General features: G+C 42.2%; 1 protein-coding gene across 5 annotated transcripts in view; it reads right to left on the bottom strand.

The window, feature by feature from the left end:
- msi2b (musashi RNA-binding protein 2b) overlaps nt 1-26,546 on the bottom strand; it is a 145,482-nt gene that overhangs the window by 87,588 nt on the left and 31,348 nt on the right. For all 5 annotated transcript variants that reach the window (XM_037267496.1, XM_037267494.1, XM_037267498.1 and 2 more), the window contains exons 6-7: nt 25,081-25,173; nt 4,148-4,196 (exon numbers count right to left, since the gene is read on the bottom strand). In XM_037267496.1, coding sequence (XP_037123391.1) covers nt 4,148-4,196; nt 25,081-25,173 — 142 coding nt within the window. The remainder of the gene's footprint in view (nt 1-4,147; nt 4,197-25,080; nt 25,174-26,546) is intronic.

The following is a 26,546-nucleotide window of genomic DNA, read 5'->3' on the forward strand; positions in this document are numbered from 1 at the left end:
ATGTATATCGATGAATCGTTACACCCCTATTGGTTACACTCCTCACGGCCAGACCTTTCCTCTATTTTAAACAGAATTCGGATTTTGGAACAAAGGAGAGCCGATCACTCGACTTGTTCAACCAAATAGGATTTTAGACCTTTAGTCTCCTCTTTTGTTCTGAGTGGGTGAGTGTTGTTGTTTTTTCGACCTGTAATACTTTTTCTTGCTTATTCATTAAATCTCTTCTTAATCCTTAATTCGGTTATCGATTATTTCGTATTAACTATGTTTGAGCATGGTTTTATATGCAGCAATTACAACTTTAAAATGTCTTTATTTCCCTATCATAATCATTCTTTAAATCCGTTCACTGTAAAAAGATAAAGTGAAGACAGCTTTAATCCTTAATATCAGGAATTGTGAGATCTGGTTCGAAGTAGTTACCTTGAGCTCAGCTAGGGCGAGTGCGCTCTAGTAAATCAACGAATCCCTGAGGTCTTAACAAAGACATCTAAAAATATCCGTAACATAACAAAAGCCTCAAACAACCGAAGGGAGCCATCATTATACTAGCACGGTTATTCTGACGACGTGCCTCAAATTTAAGTTACTCAGCACGAGCGCCGTTTGACTTCAGAGGGATTGGCGTCATAAAGAGATTATATTGATTCTTTTAGAATTAATTTAACTCAGGTGGTCAGAGACGGACGAGTCCCTTCACCCCGGCTTATCGAACCCTTTAATGGGAAGCCGGTCCCTTTAATAAAAAGTGCAGGTTTGACAAGGCAGAGGTACCTGTGACATGATCTTTGCCATCCGACAGCTGCAAGAAATGTGCAGAGAGCAGAATAAGGGTCTCTATATGGTGTTTGTCGACCTCACCATGGCCTTTGACACAGTCAATCGCGAGGGCCTATGGCAGATCCTTGGCAAGTTTGGCTGCCCAGAGAAGTTGACCTCTCTCATCGCTTCCTTTCATGATGGGATGCAAGCCAGGCTCCTAGAAAATAGTGAAGCATCTGAGCCATTCCCAGTCAGGAACGGAGTGAAGCAAGGATGTGTCCTGGCGCGAACCCTCTTCTCCATCCTGTTCTCTGCAATGCTGCTGGACGCGTTCACAGACTGTGACCGAGGTGTCTACATCCAGTTCCGCTTCAGTGGCAAACTTTTCAACTTGCGGAGGCTCCAGGCAAGGACTAACGTGTTTGAGGCTCTACTGCGGGAATTCCTCTTTGCTGATGACTGTGCTCTGACAGCTACAACTTCAGATGACATCCAGCACATTGTGAACCGCTTCGCAGAATCCTGTAAGCGCTTTGGGCTGACTATAAGCCTGGGGAAGACAGAGGCCATGTTCCAACTGCCCCCCTCACCTCAGACCCCAGCTGCGCTCCCCCCACCATCAGTGTCCATTGACAACACGGACCTCAAGACCGTGGAGAAGTTCTGCTACCTAGGCAGCACAATCCCCAGCAACAGATCTCTGGACAGTGAGATCTCACTGCGCATCTCCAAAGCTAGCTCATCTTTTGGAAGCCTGACAAAGAGGCTGTGGCAAAACCATGGTATAAAGCTTCACACAAAAATTGCTGTCTACAGAGCAGTAGTGTTGAGTGCTCTGCTCTACGGCTGTGAAACTTGGACCATCTACCGTCGCCACACCCAGCAATTGGAACGGTTCCACCAGAGGTGCCTGCGTTCAATATGTAAGTGGCAGGACAAAGTGTCAAACCTCGAGGTCCTGCAGAAGTGCAGCCTCCCCAGCGTTGAAAGCCTGAGCATCAAGGCTCAGCTCCGGTGGGTAGGTCATGTTGTCCATATGTCCGATAGCCGCATAACAAAGATGCTGCTGTATGGTCAGCTGAAGGAGGGACAGCGTGGCCTGGGAAGACCCCGTCTCCGATTTAGGGACACCCTGAAGGCCAACCTCAAGAACTGCAACATCAATGCAACAAACTGGGAGGACACAGCTGCCGATAGGGAAAGGTGGAGACACCAGGTCACCCAAGGACTCGAGAGCTTTGAACAGGCAAGGACAGATGCCATCCAAGAAAAGAGAGACCACAGGAAACGTGGTTCCCTCTCGTCAACACTGGACAAAATCCCCTGCAGTATCTGTGGAAGACTGTGTGTCCCAGGGATAGGGCTACGCTCCCACATGAGGAGCCACACTAAAAGGAAATAACTGCTAGTCTACTCATCCGTACTACTCATACATGTATATACATACATACATACATACATACATATGTACATACATACATACATATATATATATATGTGTATATATATATATATATATATAGAGAGAGAGAGAGAGAGAGAGAGAGAGAGAGAGAGAGAGAGAGAGAGAGAGAGAGAGAGAGAGATATACGTATATATACTAAAACATGATGCATAAAAATAATTTAAGTCAGCTAGTGGCTTCATCTTAACCGTGGCCCTCCTGAGGACAAGCGGTATATAAAATAGATGGACGGAACATTTAATTTTATTTTTTTGGAAGATTTATATTTAATCACCAATTTAAAGATCAAAATTGTGGTCCTCAATTGCTCCTTACAAGATTAAGAATGTGCGATTAAATTATTAATAACATACATTAAGCTATGATTATTAAATGATAAATGTGGGACTGAAATGGGTACCTCACGGAGTGCCAAGCTTTAAAGAATACATTTAATACACTTAATAATGCATGTCTCAATTTGAGGCAATCAGAGGCCGTGCTGAAATCATTGATAGCAATTGACACGGTGGTGGTCAAGGTCAAAAGCAGCTGGTTCTTACCAAAGCAATGTTATTTATAAGAACCATTTCCACATGAAGTGCCCCCTCCAATACTCCTACACGGTCAGACAAAAAATAATAGGCCAAGAGCACTATCATGCAATGAGGCTGCCTCTCACCCAAGTAACAAGTCAGACAAGAGAAAAAGAATAAAAATACTTACACGGTATTGAATAAAACAAACAAACATTGAGAGCAGCCTGACAGAGTTTTTATGACTTAGAACTTAAATTACAGAAGAAACAATTCATGTATTAGGAAGCAAGGTGTAGCTAAAACTGACATATGTAAAGTTTGATTTTGCATTTTGCATAACATTTACACCTCGATTCATAATGCCCAAATGAATAAAGAAAATGAAATTATGGCAGCGATATTAAAACAAAGCAATATCACTATTGAAGTTATTTTAATGCCGCAAGTCGTCATTTATCAATAGAAATACTCCTCAGCTAACAAAGTCTTTGTTCATTAATTAGTTGTTAATGTTACAGTGTTACATAAACAACGTTGCCAATATGTGAAAAATGAGGATTAGGCACTTTTTAAAATGTATTTGAATGTGTTATTAGTGATTTGGCATCAATCACTTTTTAAAACTACTCACAATCTTGTCCTTAGCCCCTCTGTGTCTTTGTTAAGTCCTCTGTTTGGGGGCAGAGGGCTGTTTGCTAAAGCCAAGATAAGATGTTTGGACAGGGAGGACGTGGTGGAGATAACAATCCTGCCACCGAAGTGGCTCCTTATCAGACCACACAGGCCTCCTTCCTTCAATCTAGCTCCTATTCAACTCGGGGCATCTTTTCTCTTCTGCTTTTTCTTTCCCTCTCTTTCCCTTATTTGACCCTCTTCTCACTCTTCATCGCTCTGTCCTTCATCATCCAATCAATAAATGCCGGTGTAGATCCCTATTGACGTATCGTAGGGGTAAAATAGCCAAAGGGGACTCATCAAATTTAGGGAGAATAAAAATATTAGTACTAATGCCGTATGTGGCGTGTTTTGTTGGTGGAATCGATTCTCCAGCTGTTGTGCAGTCATGTCTGTTTGTTGTGTGTCAGCCAGCAGTGTGAGTCTCGACGATAAGAGGTCAGATTTAGCATGGATTGTCTGGCAGAGTGAACGCTATGTGTAATAAACAACAATGAACCTGACCTTCAGGATTGGAAGTATCTTTGAAGGAGTGTACTTATTATCGAACTTGCAGAGGTGACTGCTGTGTCAATAGTGTGAGTGTGTCTTTTTCTCCAGCATGTGTAAACGGTTTTGAAATGGACACAATATACTGACAAAAGCTCCCATATTTTGGCCATATATATCTGTACAACACAGAATGGTGTACATTGGCATAGCAGTAGTTGCTAAACATACGTACCTCTATGTCGACTAGTTGTTTTGTCAAACATTAGCATGGCATCTTCTACCTAAAGGAAAGTGGGAACAGATAAGATTCTGCTCGATGAATTAAAAAACATTTTAAGCACACCACACTATACATACAGCACATTTCTCTGTGCTATTTTGAAACACTGATACCAATTTTCTCATGGTTTTCAATAAGTGCTAACTGACAAGACGTTTTATAACATCCTGGTCAGTCTAATGTAAAGGACTGATTGATTCTGATTGAACAGCTGGTCTGCTGTTGAACTAATGTATGTCCCTGAGATCCCCCTTTAGAATAATTTTTCCAAGTTCTTTTTTCTTCCAGGTCAGTCTACTGAACGCAAACGTTAGCTAAACCTGGACATGTGGCAAAGTGTCGTTATTTTCTTTCTCCTCTAACAGATATACATACATTAAGTCTGTCTGCCTGCCTTGCCTGCCTATCTATTTCTCTCTCTCTCTCTCTCTCTCTCTCTCTCTCTCTCTCTCTCTCTCTCTCTCTCTCTCTCTCTCTCTCTCTCTCTCTCTATCTATCTATCTATCTATCTATCTATCTATCTATCTATCTATCTATCTATAAATTCTGTCTGTCCGTTCGTTCGTCCGTCCGTCAGTCTGTCATTTATTTACTCATTTTAACTGATTAAACAGAATTTTTAACCCTAGAAGCTCCTAGTTTTTAGGCTGGCACAAGACAATGTTTTCACAACAAATCATTCTTGTAACTGACTATCAAAACATTCTCCTCAATACAGCCATGTATCAGTGTTTCCCCTGTTTTTTGTCCTTATCAACCAAATCAATTAAGAAAGTCAGATCTCAACTTCTGTTGACTTGACCTGAATTTATTTGAAGTGTCGTCACTCAAGGAGGTGGAAAAAAACCATGCCAAATTCTTGTTACTTACCACAAAATATTATCTGCAAACACTGGCAATTAGAATGTATACATTCTATTTAACATTCTAGTATGACTGTGTCATTATGTGGATTTTATATTTGTCAGATATACAATTGGCAGATGAGAGGAAAATAAAGTAGAGCAACAGAACAAGCTCAGGTGCTCATTACAAACAAATCCATTACACAGCAGACAGCCAAAGACAGCTGGATGTGTGTTGGGATAATTTAAGTGAAGCCTTGGCCTGCCAGACCTGGAGGCCTTGTCTTTACATTTTATGACTTTCCTTTTGTTTAGATTTTTCCTTTTTAGTGACAGGGATGTCTTTTGATCCCTGTCAGCCATATGTCTCCTTCCTGTCCTTATGTTATCTGTGTGTTTTTGTTCCCGTAAGAGGCCTTCACCAACAATGAGCAGAGCTTATTTGCATAGGCGAAGTGTTCTTATTTGGTTCAAAGAACTTCATTCCTTTTATCTTACTGTAGGTTTGGTTCATAGATTGTTGTTGGTCAGAACTGTTTTTCTTTGTTAAGTGTTATATACAGTTTGAAGTAGTTGCGTACAAGTTATCCCATATTTACTCAATGTTTAAGTGTTTAGGACAGGACAAGTCACTCATTATTATTGTGTGTTAATTTACCAAGTAGATAAAGTTAGCCAAGGTTTAGTTGCATTGTTCCACAGGAAAGCGGCAATTCAAGTTATCTGATCCCACTCGAGGACAAATCAGCCAACCATGAGAAGAACAGTTGGTTGAGGAATGAGGACGAAGTCTGCGGGGGTCACGGGCCGACAATGAAGTGCTAATTCACACCACACTACATTCCTTAGCTGATAAGCGTTGCTACAGACACTATCTCCCCTCCCTTTAGTGTAGCAACGCCTCTGTAACCAGGGCAACCAAAACATTAAATAGAGGAGCACGTGAAGTGAGAACTCAGAATTGATGGAGATTGTAACTGAGTTTGCTCTCTCTATCGTTCTCCTCGCGAGTAAACCTGTTCTGGTTCTTTCCTCCTCTTCCTTCCAGCGTATGGTTTAATGTCTGATGGTATTTAGACCTAACAGTTATGCAGGTAGGACTAAATGAATAATGAAAAGTGTAACCCATCAAAAGATTTATAAGACGTAAAAACTATTCTCTCAGCTCATAAAGTCTGTTTTTCCGAGGCTTCACCAGCATGTCAATTTTCCAACGCGTGGTGACAGCTTCCTGGACCTGGTCTACACTACACATAAAGGAGTTTTCAAAGCCACCCCCCTCCCCCATGTTGGACTTTCTGACCATATCACTGTTGTGCTTATGCCCGCATACAGACAAAGAGTGAAAGCATCCAGGCCGGTTCGCAAGCGGGTAAGAGTGTGGCCTGAGGGTGCCTCTGATGCGCTTCGAGACTGCTTTGACACAACTGACTGGGAAATGTTTAAGCAGGCAGCCACTTGCAACAGTCAGACGGACATAGAGGAGTATACTGACTCTGTTTCCTCTTACATCACGAAGTGCATTGATGATGTACACACAAAATGCATCGTCACTCGGGCTAACTGGAAGCCATGGCTGACAGGGGCTGTCCTCAGGCTGCTGAGGGCCAGGGACAAAGCCTTCAGAGCTGGGGATGAGGCTGGCTTGAGAACATCGAGGGCCGACCTGTCCCGGAGCATCAAAGAAGCGAAAAAGGCATTCTCTTGCAAGATTACCGCCCACTTCAAGGACAGCAGGGACGCACGGAGCCTATAGCAAAGCATTCAGACCATCACGGACTACAAGCCCGCGCCACAGAGCTGTGAGGGCAACATCCGTCTGCTCAACGATCTGAACTGCTTCTTTGCTCGCTTCGACGCTCAGAACAGCACTTGCCCGCTGAAGACCCCTCCCCCTCCACACGAGCAGCCCCTGTGCCTCTCTGCCGATAGCGTGAGGAGGACGCTTGCCGCTATCAACACCCGTAAGGCGGCGGGCCCAGACAACATCCCAGGTCGAGCGCTGAAGGACTGCGCTGAGGAGCTGATGGGTGTCTTCACGGACATCTTTAACATTTCCCTGCAGCAGGCCATCGTCCCATCATGTTTCAAGGCTGCCACCATCGTACCTGTGCCGAAGAAACCTGCTCCGTCCTGCTTCAATGACTACCGCCCCGTGGCACTGACTCCCATCATCATGAAGTGCTTTGAGCGGCTTGTCATGGAGCACATCAGATCCATTCTCCCCCCCACCATAGACCCCTTCCAGTTTGCGTACCGAGCCAAATGGTCCTCTGAGGATGCCATCTGCTCTGCCCTCCACTCAGCCCTCACCCACCTGGAGAGAAGGGCCTCGTATGTGAGATTGCTGTTTGTGGACTTCAGTTCTGCATTAACCACCATTGTACCACAGCGACTCGACAAGCTGGGCCTCAGTAACCTACCTCTGCAACTGGCTACTGGACTTCCTCTGTCAGAGGCCTCAGGTAGTACGTGTTGGCGACAATATCTCCGCCAGCATCAAGCTGAGCACAGGGGCCCCCCAAGGCTGCGTGCTCAGTCCGCTGCTCTTCACCCTGCTGACGCATGACTGCACTGCAACTTACAGCAGCAACCGCGTGCTGAAATATGCCGACGACACGACTCTGGTGGGTCTCATCACCGAGGGCGACGAGACTCAATACAGGTTGGAGGTCGACCTTCTGGCCACGTGGTGCAGGGACAACAACCTCCTGCTGAACGTCAACAAGACCAAGGAGATTGTTGTTGACTTCCGGAAGGGTCACACCCAACACCTGCCACTGACCATCGACGGTGCTGTGGTGGAGAGAGTGAGCAGCACCAGATTCCTGGGGGTGCACATCAGTGAGGACCTCTCCTGGACCACCAACACTGCATCACTGGCGAAGAAAGCTCAGCGCCGCCATCATGACTACATTCTACCGTGGCACCATTGAGAGCGTCCTCTCCAGTTGCATCGCTGTGTGGGGTGGTAGCTGCACTGAATACATGAAGGCCCTGCAGCGCATAGTGAACACGGCTGGTAAGATTATTGGTGCTTCACTCCCCTCCTTGAAGGACATTTACACCTCCCATCTCACCCGCAAGGCGACCACGATTGTGTGTGATGTGAGTCACCCCGCTCACTCTTTGTTTGATCTTCTGCCCTCTGGGAAGAGGTACAGGAGCCTGCGCTCCCGCACCACCAGACTTACCAACAGCTTCATACTCCAGGCTGTTAGGATCCTGAACTCTCTCCCCTCTCCTGCGTAACGTCCTGTACTTTTGCGCTATATTCTGACTGTCTGCTGTGTGCACACTTGCTCCATTTTTGCTCCACTTATTTATTATGTTATTTATTTATTATTCATTCATCGCTCTTATTTATTCATTGTTTGTGCCTTCTTGTTTTTACTTTTTGTGTTGTTTACTTGTATGTATATTGTGTACTATGTCTTGTCACCGTGGGATAGTGGGGAACGTAATTTCGATCTCTTTGTGTGTCTTGTGAAGAAATTGACAATAAAGCAGACTTTGACTGATAAAACATTCGGCCTGTCAATGCGCTCATATGCATGGGAAAAGTAATTGTGGCAGATTGACAGTTGCAAACCAAATAAAAGCCCTGTCACTGCTGGAAAATCTCATTAAGGTCTTGACCAAGATTTACAATGTGAAGGCTGCAACACTTTGGGACTAAAATTGCATGTATGAGACTTTACACAGGAGTAAGGGTGCAAATCTTAATTTCAAACTTTGTTGTTGGTTTTCTTTTGCTTGATGTGAATAAAGTAAAGAAAAAAGTGAATATTCAAATCAAGTTTAATTACACTCGAAATTGTCATTATTTCTTTTATGGGAAACTTTCAACTTTTGAAAAAGACCATCCAATACAGGACATAAAAGCACCAAGTAGTCCAATGTCTCTGCCTGCATAAAGAAAACACAATGCTCCTCTGCGCGAAGACACAAGTGAGCCCTGTATCTCTTTGTGGTGCAGCATACATATATCGCTGCTATCTCCACTCCCCCATCACTGAGCGTAAATCGAGAGAAGGAAAGATGTAGACGACCTCTTCACTCTGTTGGTCAACTACATGTTTGTTCATCACCAAATCTTGAAATTCGTTGACAGTGATTGATACAACTCTGTCGCAAGACTTCATAGAATACTGTTGGACCAAACACCTTTCAGTGTCTCTGAAATTGTCATCGTTGGGTGTTGCAGCTTTACTAGCTTCTCATAGTTACAGATGAAAAACCACAGGAAAAATACCACTGAATAGTTGCTCCTCAAACAACCACATGCAAACCTCTGCAGAAGTTTGAGTAAAATTCAGAGTCCTCCATGCATCTAAAGCAGACTTGTAAAAAGTCTATCTTTGTACGCAATGCCCATAAAGCCATGTATCCCCTACCACCGACACGCTTTTTCAGTGATGATCTGACTAGAAGACAAGAAGTTACTTGAGATTACGTTGTTTTATCTCCTTTACCGTTAAAGCTGTAATTTCCTTTCAGTTGTTGCCTCAAAAAACAGTGCAACAAAATATTCGGTTAACCGTAACCTGATTTTTTTTGTTTAGGGCATTTTTATTAAATTAGATTTATTAGATTTATTAGATAGGGACCCTCCCATCTGTGGTCTCTTCTCAAGGTTTCTCATTTCCCCTAGTTGGAGTTTTGAGTTTTTCCTTGCTCTCCTGGGAGTTTAAGATCAGGGGATGTTTGAGAATATTTGTCATTTTTCATGTGTCCTGAGTAATGTTAGTCACCTAAATGTTGAACAGAGGCTGTGATGTATCGAAGTCAAATTCCTTGTTTGGCACGCTCAAACATGGCGAATAAAATCTCTTGAATCTTGAATTTTTTATGGAATAATTTGGTTGGACCGCATTTGTTCATTTTCAGTCATTTCTTATGATTACTAACGAGTCCTCAAGTAATTTGGGTAATTCAAGTACCTAATTAAAAAAAATGCACGAGAAATGTTCCGGCCTTGGCTAACTGTTCATTTAGTTTGCATCATGAGACACACACGTCAAGCCAACTGCAACAAGATTTGTTCATACAAAAAGACGCCACCAACGGGCTGCAAAGGTCAACTTCAAAATAAAAGGCTTCCAAGTAATACATGTACATCAATTGCCGCTATTATTTTGAAGTTGCGTGTTGCTGCAGTCATTGTTGCAGTTGACTAGACTTGTTTCTTTGACTGGTTAGCTGCTAGTAGTTAGTAGTGCTGTTGGACTACTTCTCAAAGGTTAAATCACTTACCTTTGATGCTGAAAACCTGACAAAGTTGAAGTTCTTACCAATCGATCTTTAACAAACCAGTTTTAATTTATGTTGTGACCGGTCGGTGACTCGTCGTTTCTTGATGTATCAGTTATTATAAAGTTGCTGATCCTTTATGCTTTGTCTTTTCTAGTTATAAGTTAACTGTGTCATAAGCCTGATTCTATAATGTATCAGTTGCTATGCAGTTACTGTTTCCCGTTGCCCTGTTATGTATGCATATAACATGCATTCTGTTATATAGACCTGATGTTTTGCAGTATATAATCTCTGGTTACCCTGTGAGAAGTTGTCAGTGCGTCGAGCTTTCATCCAGATAGAATATCGAGTTATTTTGAGTGCCCAGCCCTGCTTTCTGTTGATTTTTCGATAACGACATTTACTTTTCTACTTTTGTGTTATGTCTGCGCCATATACTGCTCCACACGTGACAATTTTACTTCAAGCCTTCCTACAAACACCAATTAAGAGGGCGGAGAGAGTGAGCAGCACCAGATTCCTGGGGGTGCACATCAGTGAAGACCTCACCTGGACCACCAACACTGCATCACTGGCGAAGTAAGCTCAGCGCCGCCTGTACTTCCTGCGGAAACTCAGGCGAGCAAGTGCTCCACCAGCCATCATGACCACATTCTACCGTGGTACCATTGAGAGCGTCCTCTCCAGTTGTATCGCTGTGTGGAGTGGAAGCTGCACTGAATACAACATGAAGGCCCTGCAGCGCATAGTGAACACAGCTGGTAGGATTATTGGTGCTTCACTCCCCTCCCTGAAGGACATTTACACCTCCCATCTCACATGCAAGGCAACCACGATTGTGAGTGATGTGAGTCACCCCGCTCAGACTTTGTCTGATCTACTGCCCTCTGGGAAGAGATTAAGATTAAAGATTAAAGTTTAAAGATTAAAGTCCCAATGATCGTCACACACACACCTGGGTGTGGTGAAATTTGTCCTCTGCATTTAACCCATCCCCATGTGATTTTAATCCATCCCCTGGGGGAGAGGGGAGCAGTGAGCAGCAGCGGTGCCGCGCTCGGGAATCAGTTGGTGATCTAACCCCCCAATTCCAACCCTTAATGCTGAGTGCCAAGCAGGGAGGCAATGGGTCCCATTTTTATAGTCTTTGGTATGACCCGGCCGGGGTTTGAACCCACAACCTTCCAGTCTCAGGGCGGACACTCTACCACTAGGCCACTGAGCTGAGGTACAGAAGCCTGTGCTCCCGCACCACCAGACTCACCAACAGCTTCATACTCCAGGCTGTTAGGATCCTGAACTCTCTCCCCCCTCCACCCTCGGCTGCATAACGTCCTGGCCTTTTGGGCCACGTTGGCTGCCTTTCACTACTCATCCTGTACTTTTGCGCTATATTCTGACTGTCTGCTGTATGCACAATTGCTCCATTTCAACCATGTTGCTCTTATTTATTTATTTATTATTTATTCATTGCTCTTATTTAATCGTTGTATGTGCCTTCTTGTTTTCACTTTTTGTATTGTTTACTTGATTGTTTTGTTTGTCCGTGGACCAATATAATATAATATATATACATACACACACACACGTATATATATGTATGTATATATATATATATATATATATATATATATATAGTATATATATATACGTATATATATATATATATATATATATATATATATATATATATATATATATATATATATATAATATGTAATATGTCTTGTCACCGTGGGATAGTGGGAAACGCAATTTCGATCTCTGTGTGTCTTGACGTGGAGAAATTGACAATAAAGCAGACTTTGACTTTGACTTTTTTGATATTTATAGTATCTGCAGTCATAATCTGCAAACAAAGACAAGCGCTTATCTTATATTTAACTATCAAAGAGAACTGTATTATTAATTTGTATTATAGTATTGTATAATTCACAAAAATGAAAATGTACAATATAAATGCTTGTAAATACTTCACACATAAAGAAAAATAGCAGAGTTGAGCTTTATCCATGCGTCAGTAATGTCACCAGGCAAAATTGTCGTTCTCGTTGTATTAGCGACAAAAGGAACAATAAAAATATATTTAAAAATATATATATTTTCCGTCTGTAAAAGTAAATGTCCAGCAAAAATATTTCTTTCTACTCATACTGGCGCAGTAATTTATAAAACAATGGATGAAACATGGCTCATTGTTCATCACTGCACCTCCACACCAATCTGTCAAGCAGCAACACCTTTGACCTGTTAAAGCTATTCCATCTTTTTGATGCCGCCACCCCACCTCCCATCTCAGCTTTTGGCATCTCTTTCTCCAGCAACTACTGCCGTCTTTCCAGCCTTGTCAATCCTATGCTGCCACGTGCTCCTCTCTGGACTCAGCCAGATAAGAAGGTAATTCATCATGGTACTGAAGGGTACACACGCTCACACATTTGCAAACATGCACACACAGTGGCTGGTCTTATCAACGTGTCCCAAGTATTGGAGTGAGCTCTCACCAGGTCTCAGTCTGTAAGTTACCACAACCTCAGAGCTACCAGATTAGCATGACTTTGTTCAAAATAAATGATGTGACAAATTAGTATAAAGTATTTCCAATCATCCTTCCATGTCCGCACTCACAGCCTGCAATTTGTACTTCTGTTATTAGAAGAAGCAGAGAGAATGGTTTAACAAAACCCGCAAAGAGCAAGGAAGGCCTTTATAAATGCAAATTGCCCCATGGCTGCTTTTATCTACCGAGACAATGCTGGAAAATAACTGGCTGGACTGTTAAAAGTGATACCACTTCTTAATTTGATTCTTTTCTGCTGCCTTATTTACAATGCACAAAGAGCATGTGCATAGAAAATTAAATTCAAGCAGCAGAATAAAATCAAGCGGAATTGTGGCATATTTCAGCTGACATAGTCATTAAAGTGTCGCTGGTGTAATTGAGTTAAGAATGAAGAGGAAATGAAGATAGTGATGATGATCATTGTTGTACAGAACTGTCAAAAGAAATCATTGTGTTGGGAGAAAAAATAGAGGGAGCGGTTATTCACTATTTAGAACACAAAGCCTCAGCCGACAAAATACGCCATAATTTTAAAACTATTATGCTGCAGAGAAAGATATCAATCCTTCATCAGCATTCCCTACGACGGGAAGCTCATGAGGAACAAAAACAATTAAACTGTCTTTTCACAGTACCACACATTCCCAGAGCTCTCATTCAGTCAAGGAAGGACACATGGGATTTGTGATGCTGATAACGCAAACCTCTAAGCACACAGCACTGGGACACCATGAATAAATTGAGAAGAGAGAATTAAAAAATGCCTTCACAATAAACTGAATATGTGAGCATTTTATATTGTTGGTGAAAAAGGAACGTGAGACTAGCACAGTTGTATCGGTCCATCATTGGTGGAGCAAGGATTTTTTTCACTGGGGTGGCAAAGAGGGGCGCTGCAGAAGCTGGGGTGGCTGGGTGTTGGGGCTGTAAGTCTTAACTGTACAATCACAAAACATTACAAAAGTACAGTTTACAATATATTTATATTTTACAAACTATATATGCTGAACAATATTCAATATACAAGACAGTTTAATATACAACAATACGTTCTGTAAAAAATGAAAACTGAACTTCACACGTCACTACCTTATTCACAATAACAGAAGCATTCAGAAAAGCAAAGTTTAGCTGTTTAATGAAGTCTTCCATATTAAGGGTACGCGCTGTCCTTGACACAAAACTGCCATTGTTGTCCTGAGGTGGGTTTTGATTAATTTAAGGGCAGAGAAACTTCTTTCACAGGTTGCTGTGTGCACTGGAATCACAATAGAAATTTTACTTAACCTAAAACATCTTTGAAAGGTTCCAAGAACAAAACAAAATTGAGCAGCAGTTCCTTCTGCACTTTTCTCCCTTCTTAAAAAAGCCGTCTTGCTCATGCCTAAGGTCTTCCAAATCTGACGCATGTTTTGCCCAAAAACAAACTCAAATGTTTTGCCGAAAGCAAACTGGGGTTCCTCTTTCAAGAATGATGAGCTATTTGTTTGTGAAAAGCGCTTCTCTAATTCTGTTATGAGTCAATCAAGTACCTGATAAAAGATACTACTGATGAACACTTCATTATTTTCAAACTCTGAGTGCCTGTTTCCAACGGTACTCATGACCAGTGAAATTAAGAATTGGTAAAAATGGTAGAAATACAGTTCTCACACTCATCTAATTCTGAAACTGAATTCTAATTCTATGAGCGCATTATAGCATATTGCCTTAAAGAAAACAACACACAATCTGAATTAGTGCCTGCGTGGGATTCCTCCAGGTACTCGGTTTCCTACCACATTCCAAAGACATGCATTGTAGGCCAATTGACTACTCCAACTTGCCCCGTAGGTGTGAGTCTGACCGTAAATTGTGAAGGGTGTACCCCACCTACTGTCCGAAGTCAGCTGGGATAGGCTCCAGCACGCCCGCGACTCTCGTGAGGAAAAGCGGTTCCGAAAATGGATGGATGGATGGAAGCTGGCAGAATGTCAATGCAACACAATACAGTTTGAGTCCCACGCGATTCGTAAAGTGAAGATACTATCTACTATTGTAATTCACTCTATCCTTTCAGCAGGCCCACTTGAGAATGTTGAACCAGAATTTCAATGCCTTTGCTGCAAAATATGGTTTTACTATTTATTAAAAGCTTATTATTTTAATTCGATTTTTAAAGTTAAAGTCCCAATGATCATCACACACACATCTGGGCGGGGTGAAATTTGTCCTCTGCATTTAACCCATCCCCCTGTGATTTTGATCCATCCCCTGGGGGAGAGGGGAGCAGTGAGCAGCAGCGGTGCCGCGCTCGGGAATCATTTGGTCATCTAACCCCCCAATTCCAACCCTTAATGCTGAGTGCCAAGCAAGGAGGCAATGGGTCCCATTTTATAGCCTTTGGTATGACCCGGCCGGGGTTTGAACCCACAACCTTCCAGTCTCAGGGCGGACACTCTACCACTATTAGCTATTAACCAAGTCCAAGTCATCTCTGTACCAAACGTGGGGATTATTTTTATTGGCAACAAATTATTTCATGCTACTTTCACGCACTATTTCTTTAGTGCATTCTTGTGCGTGTGTCAGCAGCATTTGAAGGGCGCATGGTTCAGATGCTGGGAATTTGTATTTTGAAAAGTGAACTCATCATTTGTGTCTACCATGCCACTTAGTAACACTAACTGATGGTTGTTCATCATTCAGAGTGAATTTTCAACATACAATTGGTCATTTGTACCAGTTTTCAACTGAATGGAAATTTGTATTAAGTTAGAGAAGCTGTTCAAATGTTAAAGAAGAGAAGAAGAATGCCTTTATTGTCATTGTACAACTGGTGTACAACATGGGAGCAAACTAGCGTTCAGTGTCTCGCTCAAGGATACTTCGACATGGTCACCAGGGATGGGGATTAAACCCAAAACCTTCATGTTGGGAGACCAACACTGTACCACTGAGCCACACCGCCCTTATAAAATAATCATTTACATTTCTTTTACTTAACTGCTCTGTGCTTGGTGCACGTACAATATGACACAATGGAGTAGACCCCAATATTCAACCATCTCTTGCGAACAAAGGAGCACACAGTAAGAAGGTTTGTTTTAAAGCATAAATCATTTTGACCTGCTTTTGAACAAGTTTACTTATGGTTATCCCAGGTCAAATTCTCAAAGACTCCTTTGGGATCTGAGCAGACGTTCCCCGGTAGGGAAGTAGTGCATTGACAAACTGGTGTCAGATAGCGAGGAAAATCCTGTCCGCCTCCATAGCCAAATCATGATAATCTTTTATTGAAGAGTGTAGAGAACTTGTTAGCATTGTGCGTGTTGGTGCAGGAAGATGTGTGTAAACAGAAAAGCCTACGTACGTATCTCCGAGGCCGTTTGGGGACAGCAAGTGGTCTGCCTTCTCTATTAATGACAGTTTGAATTGCAACAAAAAGAAAGTCTTGCGAGTCACATATTTGACAGTAGAGATACCAAAAGGAAAATTCTTGGGCCTAACTAAAAACCAAAAATCAGGACACCATGGCCGAAAAAAATTATTTGCGAGCTACCTGGTTCCTTCTGTAGTGCTATGTAATGTGTGTGTATGCTTGTGTAATGTGTGCTAAAAAAAGTGTCACCCATAGATGAACGTGTCATCTCAGGGGACCCTGGTAATATGATTGTATAAAGTCAAGTGATAACAAAAGTATGGCTGTTAAAAAATTGGCAGTATAAAATGTCAAGTTGATGCTTGATTATTAAATACAAAAGCTCTACAAATACTGAGCGTTGTGCAGGGTTTCACGGCAGCTAGGGAGAGAGTCCTCAGCTGCCATGCTGCCTTCTTGCCAGCTGCCGTGGTGGGGGCATTTTGGGCTTGCTGCCAACCTCCGCTCAGTTCAGCAAGACATCAGCACGTGTGACCAACCAAGGTGCACCGTGAGTAGTGGACATCTAAAAATAACCTGGTCTGACAGTCGGCTTTTGCGGCTGACATAGGAGGGCAGACATCTTCAGTTGCCGTAATTCTGTTTGCTTTTTGCTGAAAACATATTTATCAATGCCTGTTGTAAACTAGGATTACTGTATAGCGTAACGAGAGCCTCGCAAGGAAAGAACGTCACTGGCTCAACCATTCACAGTTTATTATCTTAGTATCGTGAATTGCTACTTACTTTGCTTAGCTTTGTTTAGATTTCAGTGAAAGTTTTCTATTATTAACGTGCAAATAGAATCAATTTGGTGTTCTTTCATTTCATTGTTCATGGTTCTGAAAACACGATGCAGATGAATCTTTGAGTAGCACTCAGAGATATATTCTATACTTTGTGAGAGAAAATTTATAATTGCATTCTTACCAATGAAATGTGCATGTAGTGCTTCTCCCAGACTTATTGGTACAACCGTTTGCCACACATTGTGGCATATTTGCTGTGGAGACAGAAAATAATGTGAAACGGTGCAAGAAATCAGTCTAACTATAATCGAGTTTGAGTTAGGCTACCTGTACATCAGAACACTGAGAAGATTTGTAGATCTGACACCTCACATTTAAACACGCTATAGCATTTTTGTTTACAGCCTAGTCTCAAACTGAGTTTTTACAAAGTCTGAATTTTATAGGGTCACTATTTACTAGACTACAACTGCAGGCATTTTTTCCCACATTGCAAAATTTTCCCATCATGATCAGTCATGTTTTTGCAGGTGTTTCCCCTTTGACCAAGCTGATTTTTTTTACGTAGTTTCCTGTTTTCAGTTTTGTTAGAGCTCTTCTATTGGTTGTTGGTGGTGTCATGTCATGGCAAACTCAGGAAGACTTATAATATCGAACACGTTTGGTATTGTTGTGTGGCCAGGACTAGGAAAATTGCCTGACATAATTGAGATGACAGGGGCGCGATGTGAATCCAGCAAAACTTTAAAACTTCTATCTGACATTGTCTTCAGTCTGAAACTGTGAAAACTGTTAGGTATGAGCCCTGCATTAAGCTTGCTTAGCGAATAACAACGCAAGATGGCCGTCGGCAAGTTTACAGGACTTCAGTAAGCAACTTAGGAAGTAGCCAATATTACACATTAAAGATATTTTTTAGAAACTCCATGAACAAAAATTAACTGTGAAGGAATGTTGTTCACACATGCACGGACAGGGTTTGCACGAACACTGAGAACGATGTCGCGTCTGCAATTGCTGTGTTGCCACCTAATGCTATTATCTACCATCTATGTTTGCTTGTTTTCAACTTTTTTTTAGCAATTTGAGCCAGTGCATAACAATCAGTTCATCTCGAGTTCATAGGTGTTCTGCCCTCAGAATTGTTTTCATGACGTAAGAAATGTTTTCTATGAAAAGAAGCATACACAATGGTTATTTGTCGTTCGGAAGCAAACCGGAAATGTATTTTGAAATGCACCGGAAGCTGCGCATGTTTTTGTTGAAGCGACTTGACAACTGATGAGTTGAGACGTTAGCATTACTTGTGTCATCTAAACGAATCTTTCTCCTCTCCTTATCCTCACGGAATCAACGGCTGTAAGTTATCATTGTTTATTGGATAACTTTATTGTTGTTTATAAGATAAGAATATTCATAGAAGAAACTGTTTGTGTTTTACTTGCAGTTTCACTCGTTGTGTTTAACACTGAACAGAAATAAAGGGAGCAAGACGCTCTGAATCCTGGCTCACGTGTTCTATACATGAGTTTGGCTGGCTGATGAACTGTGACAACGTACACGAAGTACACAACGCACAGGGAGATCAGTACAATAGGTTTTAGTAACAAACTGCCGACGACCCATATTTCTTAGCTCTATACTGAGGACGGGCCACCCTGAAGTGCTTGTTAAACCCAGGTCTAATTGGCCACTTTTTTTCCTAAATCTAATCTTACCTCAAGCTTGATGACAGTGCAGTGGCTGCTTTTTTTCCTAAATCTAATCTTACCCGAAGCTTGATGGCAGTCCAAGCAGTCAGCTTGCTGCGAAAGAGACCAGGATTTCGCACTGCTTAGCCAGAGCACAATGCTAAAGGTATTTGCTTGAGTTATCACAACATCCTGTTTTGATTGTGCTGTTTCAGTAAAGTCTTTTCAACCAAAACAAAATTGCAATTTTGGGCCACTTTTTTTTTTTATGGTGCATATCTACTTGACAGTATCAGGAGGAGTCTCCAACAGCATCAACACTCTGGCCATGATTGAGGCATCCGGAAGCGGCCATGACATGAAAATTCTCTGTCACATCCTATGTAATTTCTTTAATTATTCATCATGTCAGTCTTTGATTCCTCCAGGGTTAAATGTGTTGAAAGCACGACCATTCGTTCGGCTATCAAAAGTTGTGCAACTCTATCATTTTGTTTGCATTGAATGCTGTAGGCAGTGCCAGGTAGTTGTTACTTTTGGTGTTGAAAATGCTCAGGTCAGGGTCACCAATGTAGGGATATACACTACCGTTCAAAAGTTTGGGGTCACAAAATTGTTTGGGTGACCCCAAACTTTTGAACGGTAGTGTATATATTTATTTAGATAATTATTTATAGATTATATATATAATCTTCTGTGTAAAAAATCTTATAATATATATGTATACTTATATTCATAGATTTTTTATAATCTTATACAAATAAGATATCATTTATAATATTTAATTCATAATATTTTACCAGGATTATTTTAGAAACTCCATGAACAAAAATTAACTGTGAAGGAATGTTGTTCACACATGCACGGACAGGGTTTGCACGAACACTGAGAACGATGTCGCGTCTGCAATTGCTGTGTTGCCACCTAATGCTATTATCTACCATCTATGTTTGCTTGTTTTCAACTTTTTTTTAGCAATTTGAGCCAGTGCATAACAATCAGTTCATCTCGAGTTCATAGGTGTTCTGCCCTCAGAATTGTTTTCATGACGTAAGAAATGTTTTCTATGAAAAGAAGCATACACAATGGTTATTTGTCGTTCGGAAGCAAACCGGAAATGTATTTTGAAATGCACCGGAAGCTGCGCATGTTTTTGTTGAAGCGACTTGACAACTGATGAGTTGAGACGTTAGCATTACTTGTGTCATCTAAACGAATCTTTCTCCTCTCCTTATCCTCACGGAATCAACGGCTGTAAGTTATCATTGTTTATTGGATAACTTTATTGTTGTTTATAAGATAAGAATATTCATAGAAGAAACTGTTTGTGTTTTACTTGCAGTTTCACTCGTTGTGTTTAACACTGAACAGAAATAAAGGGAGCAAGACGCTCTGAATCCTGGCTCACGTGTTCTATACATGAGTTTGGCTGGCTGATGAACTGTGACAACGTACACGAAGTACACAACGCACAGGGAGATCAGTACAATAGGTTTTAGTAACAAACTGCCGACGACCCATATTTCTTAGCTCTATACTGAGGACGGGCCACCCTGAAGTGCTTGTTAAACCCAGGTCTAATTGGCCACTTTTTTTCCTAAATCTAATCTTACCTCAAGCTTGATGACAGTGCAGTGGCTGCTTTTTTTCCTAAATCTAATCTTACCCGAAGCTTGATGGCAGTCCAAGCAGTCAGCTTGCTGCGAAAGAGACCAGGATTTCGCACTGCTTAGCCAGAGCACAATGCTAAAGGTATTTGCTTGAGTTATCACAACATCCTGTTTTGATTGTGCTGTTTCAGTAAAGTCTTTTCAACCAAAACAAAATTGCAATTTTGGGCCACTTTTTTTTTTTATGGTGCATATCTACTTGACAGTATCAGGAGGAGTCTCCAACAGCATCAACACTCTGGCCATGATTGAGGCATCCGGAAGCGGCCATGACATGAAAATTCTCTGTCACATCCTATGTAATTTCTTTAATTATTCATCATGTCAGTCTTTGATTCCTCCAGGGTTAAATGTGTTGAAAGCACGACCATTCGTTCGGCTATCAAAAGTTGTGCAACTCTATCATTTTGTTTGCATTGAATGCTGTAGGCAGTGCCAGGTAGTTGTTACTTTTGGTGTTGAAAATGCTCAGGTCAGGGTCACCAATGTAGGGATATACACTACCGTTCAAAAGTTTGGGGTCACAAAATTGTTTGGGTGACCCCAAACTTTTGAACGGTAGTGTATATATTTATTTAGATAATTATTTATAGATTATATATATAATCTTCTGTGTAAAAAATCTTATAATATATATGTATACTTATATTCATAGATTTTTTATAATCTTATACAAATAAGATATCATTTATAATATTTAATTCATAATATTTTATTATAATAATATTTACACTACCGTTCCCACCCAAACAATTTTGTGACCCCAAACTTTTGAACGGTAGTGTATAATGTATCAGAAAGTTCAAGATGATTTGAATCAACAGTCTACTCTCCACTTTACAGAAGAATACAAGAATAAGTGTTGATAATACCCAGATAATATTCATTAATTCATACTATCTACTTGGAATCAGGAGTCTTGCCCCTGTCAAGTCCTGACTCCCACACTTAACCCAAGGCGCAGGCTGGGGGAAGAAAGTGGACCAAATCGACTTCTAAAAATGGTCAACACATACCCCCCAGCCCCCCAAGGCATTTCTGGTGTTCATTATATGCCATTCATACAGACATTTAAAGACCATACGTCTTGTAATGTTGGCACAGTAATTAAAAGTTTGGCATAGTTTTGGATGCTCTTCCAGATGCTTTCCACTCATTTTAACACAGGCAGTGGCTTGGAAATAAGGTCCAATATATGTACCTATTAGGGCAGCATGGTGGAGCACTGGTTAGCACGTCAGCCTCACAGTTCAGAGGTGCAAGGTTTTGGTCCTGGCCTTTGGTTCTGGCCTTACTGTGTTTTCCCCGTGCTTGCGTGGGTTTCCTCCGGGTACTCCGGTTTCCTCCCACATTCCAAAGACATGCATGGTAGGCCGACTGACCACTCCAAATTGTCTGGAGGTGTGTATGTGTGTGAATGGTTACAATTGGCTTTTACTTTTACTGTCTACATTGAAACTATCTAAATTCATATTTGTGTGGCGGATGTCAGCTCAGTTGCACAAAATGTATGTAAGGCAAACCTCACTCTATCAAGATTCTGAAAAGATGGTGCTGGCTACTGAGTTGGCAGATCAAGTTAGTGGTTAGTGCATTCGGCTTTCAACAAGGTATATACAGATCTTGCGGGTTTGAGTCTTGGGCAACGATCATGACGGTTTGTCAAAGTATGCTTGTTATGATTTCCAACCACTGTGGGTGACATGTAAAAAAAGACAAATGGAAAAAGATAGTCAATTATGGTTGAGAACTTCATTGTCTAATTGATTAAGGGAGTTTTGAGGCAGAAATTATTGGTTCAAATTGCTTTAGAAGCTATCCGTCTGCCCGTCCATCCATCCATCCATCCATCCATCCATCCATCCATCCATCCATCCATCCATCCATCCATCCATCCATCCATCTATAGCGGAGCGAAGACGTGACACTGTCTAACGTAACCTCGAGAACATGTACAGTGCGGTTGTTGCATTTACAGTACGGTGGGGCTTGCTTGGAAATGTTTAGCACATTCTCCCTCTGCAGATACACCACGAATGCTCACGGCAAACAACTCTGATGCATTTTAGAAACCCACGTTTTATGTAATGCCTACTAGGGATGCAATGATACAAAAGAGAACTTCGCACATCCACTATGGGATTAGTTCAATCTCAATGGATGTATCAATGATTTTCTGTCTATGGTATATGTTCTCTGTGGCTGATCGGCAGCCAATCCAGGCTGGAGTCGCCTTTCACCCACAGTCCACAGTCCACCTGAACCCGCTGGTAGACACGGTAAGGGATGCGGTCAAGCTGAAGAAAGAGTCCCATCCGGCCTTTTTGGGCTGTGGGACACCAGAAACAGCTAACAAATACCGAATAGCCAAGTGAAACCCAGCATCGGCTGTCACTAAAGAAAAAACTCGGGCATAGAAGTAGTTCAGCAAGATCATGGAAAATGACTTCCAGACGACTTTGCGGAAATTCGGGTCCACTATCTCAGGGAAGGAAAGCAGTGCACTATTAACACCGTGTATGTATAGTGGTGATGGGGTCCAGCTGACCTCAACTCGGGATGTTGTGAATTGGTGGGAAAACACTTCCTCAATTCCACTGACTCACATTCTATTGAGGAAGCAGAGCCTGAAGAATCTGAAACGCTTCTATCGCTGGGTTTGAAGTCACAGAGGTGGTGAAAAAGCTCCTCAGTGACAAGGCCCCAGGAGTGGATGAGATCCGCCTGGAGTTCCTAAAGGCTCTGGATGTTGTGGGGCTATCCTAGTTGACATGCCTCTACAATGTCGCATGGACATCATGGACAGTGCCCCTGGATTGGCAGACCAGGGTGGTGGTCAGCCCTTTTTTAAGAAGGCTGGAGGGTGTGTTGCAACTACAAAGAAATCACACTCATCCTCCCCCTCAAAAAAAAGCACAACAAAGATAATTAAATAAAAATAAAAATATTAAATAAAAAATGGGGGTCCACTGTAGTAGGTGAAACATGTTTATAATCCCCCCCATTCTCTTTTTATTTTACTACTTACTTCCATCCACCCATCCAGTTTCAACACTGCTCATCCTGTTCAGGGTTGTGGGTGCTGAAAGCCTATCAAATCTGGCATCAGACGAAAAGGCATACTACACCCTTAACTAGTCGCCAGCCAGTCACAGACAAACAACCAATCATACCCACATGCACACCTTCACTGAGCTGTAATCGATCCCACGCTTCCCGCACACAAGTCAGGCGAGTGTACCTCTACACCATCAGCAACTCCTACTACTTAGTTATTTTTTAATTTTTTCAATTGTTCAATGTGTGGTTTGAGGGTTAGTTCTTGCTGCCCGAAGGCCCACCCCTACCCTGAATGGATGTTTATGGGCGATGTAGTTACAGTTACATTAACCCGCATTAATTTTTTCAACAGTGTTAGCATGTCGTGTCTGAAGTCACTCTTGGATCAAAAACTGAGGCGCTTATTGTATCTTGTAACTTACGCATGTGTCATCTGGCCAGGTCCTGCCCGAGGTTCGAACCAATGTTGCAATCATATTGATGATCATACGAATGAACAGTCCTCAACATCAAACAATGATGGACATTGTTTCATAGGTCATAGGTTTACATTTACATGTTTACTGTATTATCTAAATATAACTTATCTAAATTAGATCAGCATCAAAATTCAAACAGCAACAAATGTCCAGCCACGCTCTTTGACTTGTTTTGCTGAGGCATCAACCTCCCATCTTGTCTCCTCCCCCACCGTCTGTTGTCTTCCGGGTTAGAGCAACGCTGGCGTCAGATCTGTTGACTGCCGCTTCTGTCCCGAACCGTGTCCGTTACTTGTTTTTCGTTTTCCCGTTTTCAGTGCACCCGTCTCTTCTTTTATTTTTCTCGTGTTGTCTTCCATCCACCTCGCATCCCCGCAGCTCCGCTCTCACCTATCTGTTTCCTCTCCCTCGGACTACCAGCTACGTTAGCCAGCTAGCCAACAGCCAACTGGCCAAAACCACCACCGGACCCTCCTGCCTCCCGACTCTGAGCCTGTGGCCGCCTGCTGTGGACTCGACGGCAGCTCTGGCCCGGCTCTCTGGCCTTACGTCCGGCGTTCTCGGGGGACGGGCTCTACTCCCAGCGGGCTCGCCAACCGTGGCTCTGCTGTGTGCCGCCGTGGTGCGTTGGGGCCTGCCGTTCGAGTGGGTGCAGTCGAGGTCGACCGGCATCACCACCTGGTCCACTGCTGCTTTCACACGAGGCTGGGATCCTTCGCCGTCGCCGCTACATCTGGACCGGCACTTCCCCGATGGCTCACCCATCTCCTCTTTCTGGACTACCAACCCCCCGTCACCCCCACCTCCCGTACTGCCAACCTCAACAACCTCCGCTCCCGCCCCTCCTGCTCCTCAACCCATCTCCTTCGCACTGCTGACCGATGTCCTGTTATTAACTATATCCTATTTTCTCTCCCCCCCCACCCCCCGTACGTCCTCACCCTTTTTATTCCCTGTAAAAGCGTCTTTGGGTCATTGAAAAGCGCTATATAAATGAAATGAATTATTATTATTATTATTAAATAAACATCCAAAAGCTGTGAATTTGTTTGGTTCAGCTTTGCCGCCTTTCGATACTGTGTTGCATAAATTGGTGCTGTATGAACAAAATTGATTCAACTTGACTGTAAAGACTGAAAGTGAGCATGAAGAGATCATCTAAATGGTCTTACCTTGCCAAATTGTTCAAAGTAATGCTTCACATCCTCAATTACCGTGTTGGCTGATATTCCTCCCACAAAAATCTTCTTTGTTCTTGTTACCATCTGGAGAAGAAAAAAGACACAAAGAAGAGACTCGGGGTCAATACGGCTTTTCCAAAAACAAATAATCATTCACCTTCATCTCAAATGCTTTGTTATCATTGATTTGTTTCTGTGTGTGTGTGTGTTTTTCTTTCTGTGTGTGTGTGTGTGTGTGTGTGCGTGTGTGTGTGTGCGTGCGTGTGTGTTTGTGCGTGCATACGTGCGTGGGTGCGTGTGTGCATGCGTGTGTGTATGATCACAATATAATAATGTGCAATTTAGTTTGTAATCTAGTAATATGTGTGGTGCATTTCAAATACATACAATACAATACAATACAAGACTTTCTCAATGAATGACTGCATTTGATGTCTTGATGCATCACAAAATGCATTCAAAAAGCTGAACATTTTCTTATTACATATGCATCTGAAATATCTTCCAGTGGAGTGTCTTCTCCCCATCTGAGAAAAGAAATCTTTAATGTAAGACGTAAATCTTAATGGTTAGTAAGCACTGGGTATCCACTGCCACTTGAAAACATTGAAGAATAAGAAAGCAATAGGCAAGCTAATTGGTGCTTTGCAGTAACATCAAAAACATGACTTAAAGATGATGGTGAGGACAGTGAAATATTGGCTCACTCACTTAGTAGTTCATTGCAAGACTGTTCACGAACCAAAGGCAGTTTCTCTCATTAAAATGAATGGAATTACCGATAATCTGCTCCAGCCTCATAACCGAATCTTGCTTACCGTATTTTTCGCACCAAAAGGTGCACCCTCGTTGATTTTTTTATTTTAGAAATGATTTCATATATAGGGCGCACCGGATTAAAGGCGCATAAAATAGAAGCTATACTGTCAGTAGAAATGGAGCAGGGCGACCAAGTGCAGCTTGGACCAGGGTTTATTGCAGCAAACTCAAAAGACAGACTCGGCAAACCGACGTGACTTAACATAAAAACTAACAGGACTGACCGACAGAAACGTGAAACAAAATACAGGAACCAAACAGCCTCATGACAGTGACACGTGCATTGTCCGCAATGCTCCGACATCGAGTGGCACATAAACAGAACTTAAATACAACACAGGCAACAAGAGGCAGGTGAGCGTGATTACACTAATCAAGGGCACACAGGAAGGGTGGGGCGAGCACACAGACACTGACATACTATGGACATGATGACACAGGATGGGAGGGGCGACGCGAACAGAAACTATGGCAACCCAGACACATAGCAAAACTGGGGACGAGACATGACAGAACCCGAACAGAAACCATGGCAACCTAGACCCCTAACAAAACTGGGGATGAGACATGACAGAACCCGAACAGAAACCATGGCAACCTAGACACCTAACAAAACCGGGGACGAAACATGACATATA

Source organism: Syngnathus acus, chromosome 13 (assembly GCF_901709675.1).
Source record: "Syngnathus acus chromosome 13, fSynAcu1.2, whole genome shotgun sequence".
In the NCBI taxonomy this organism is placed as follows: Eukaryota; Metazoa; Chordata; class Actinopteri; order Syngnathiformes; family Syngnathidae; genus Syngnathus; species Syngnathus acus.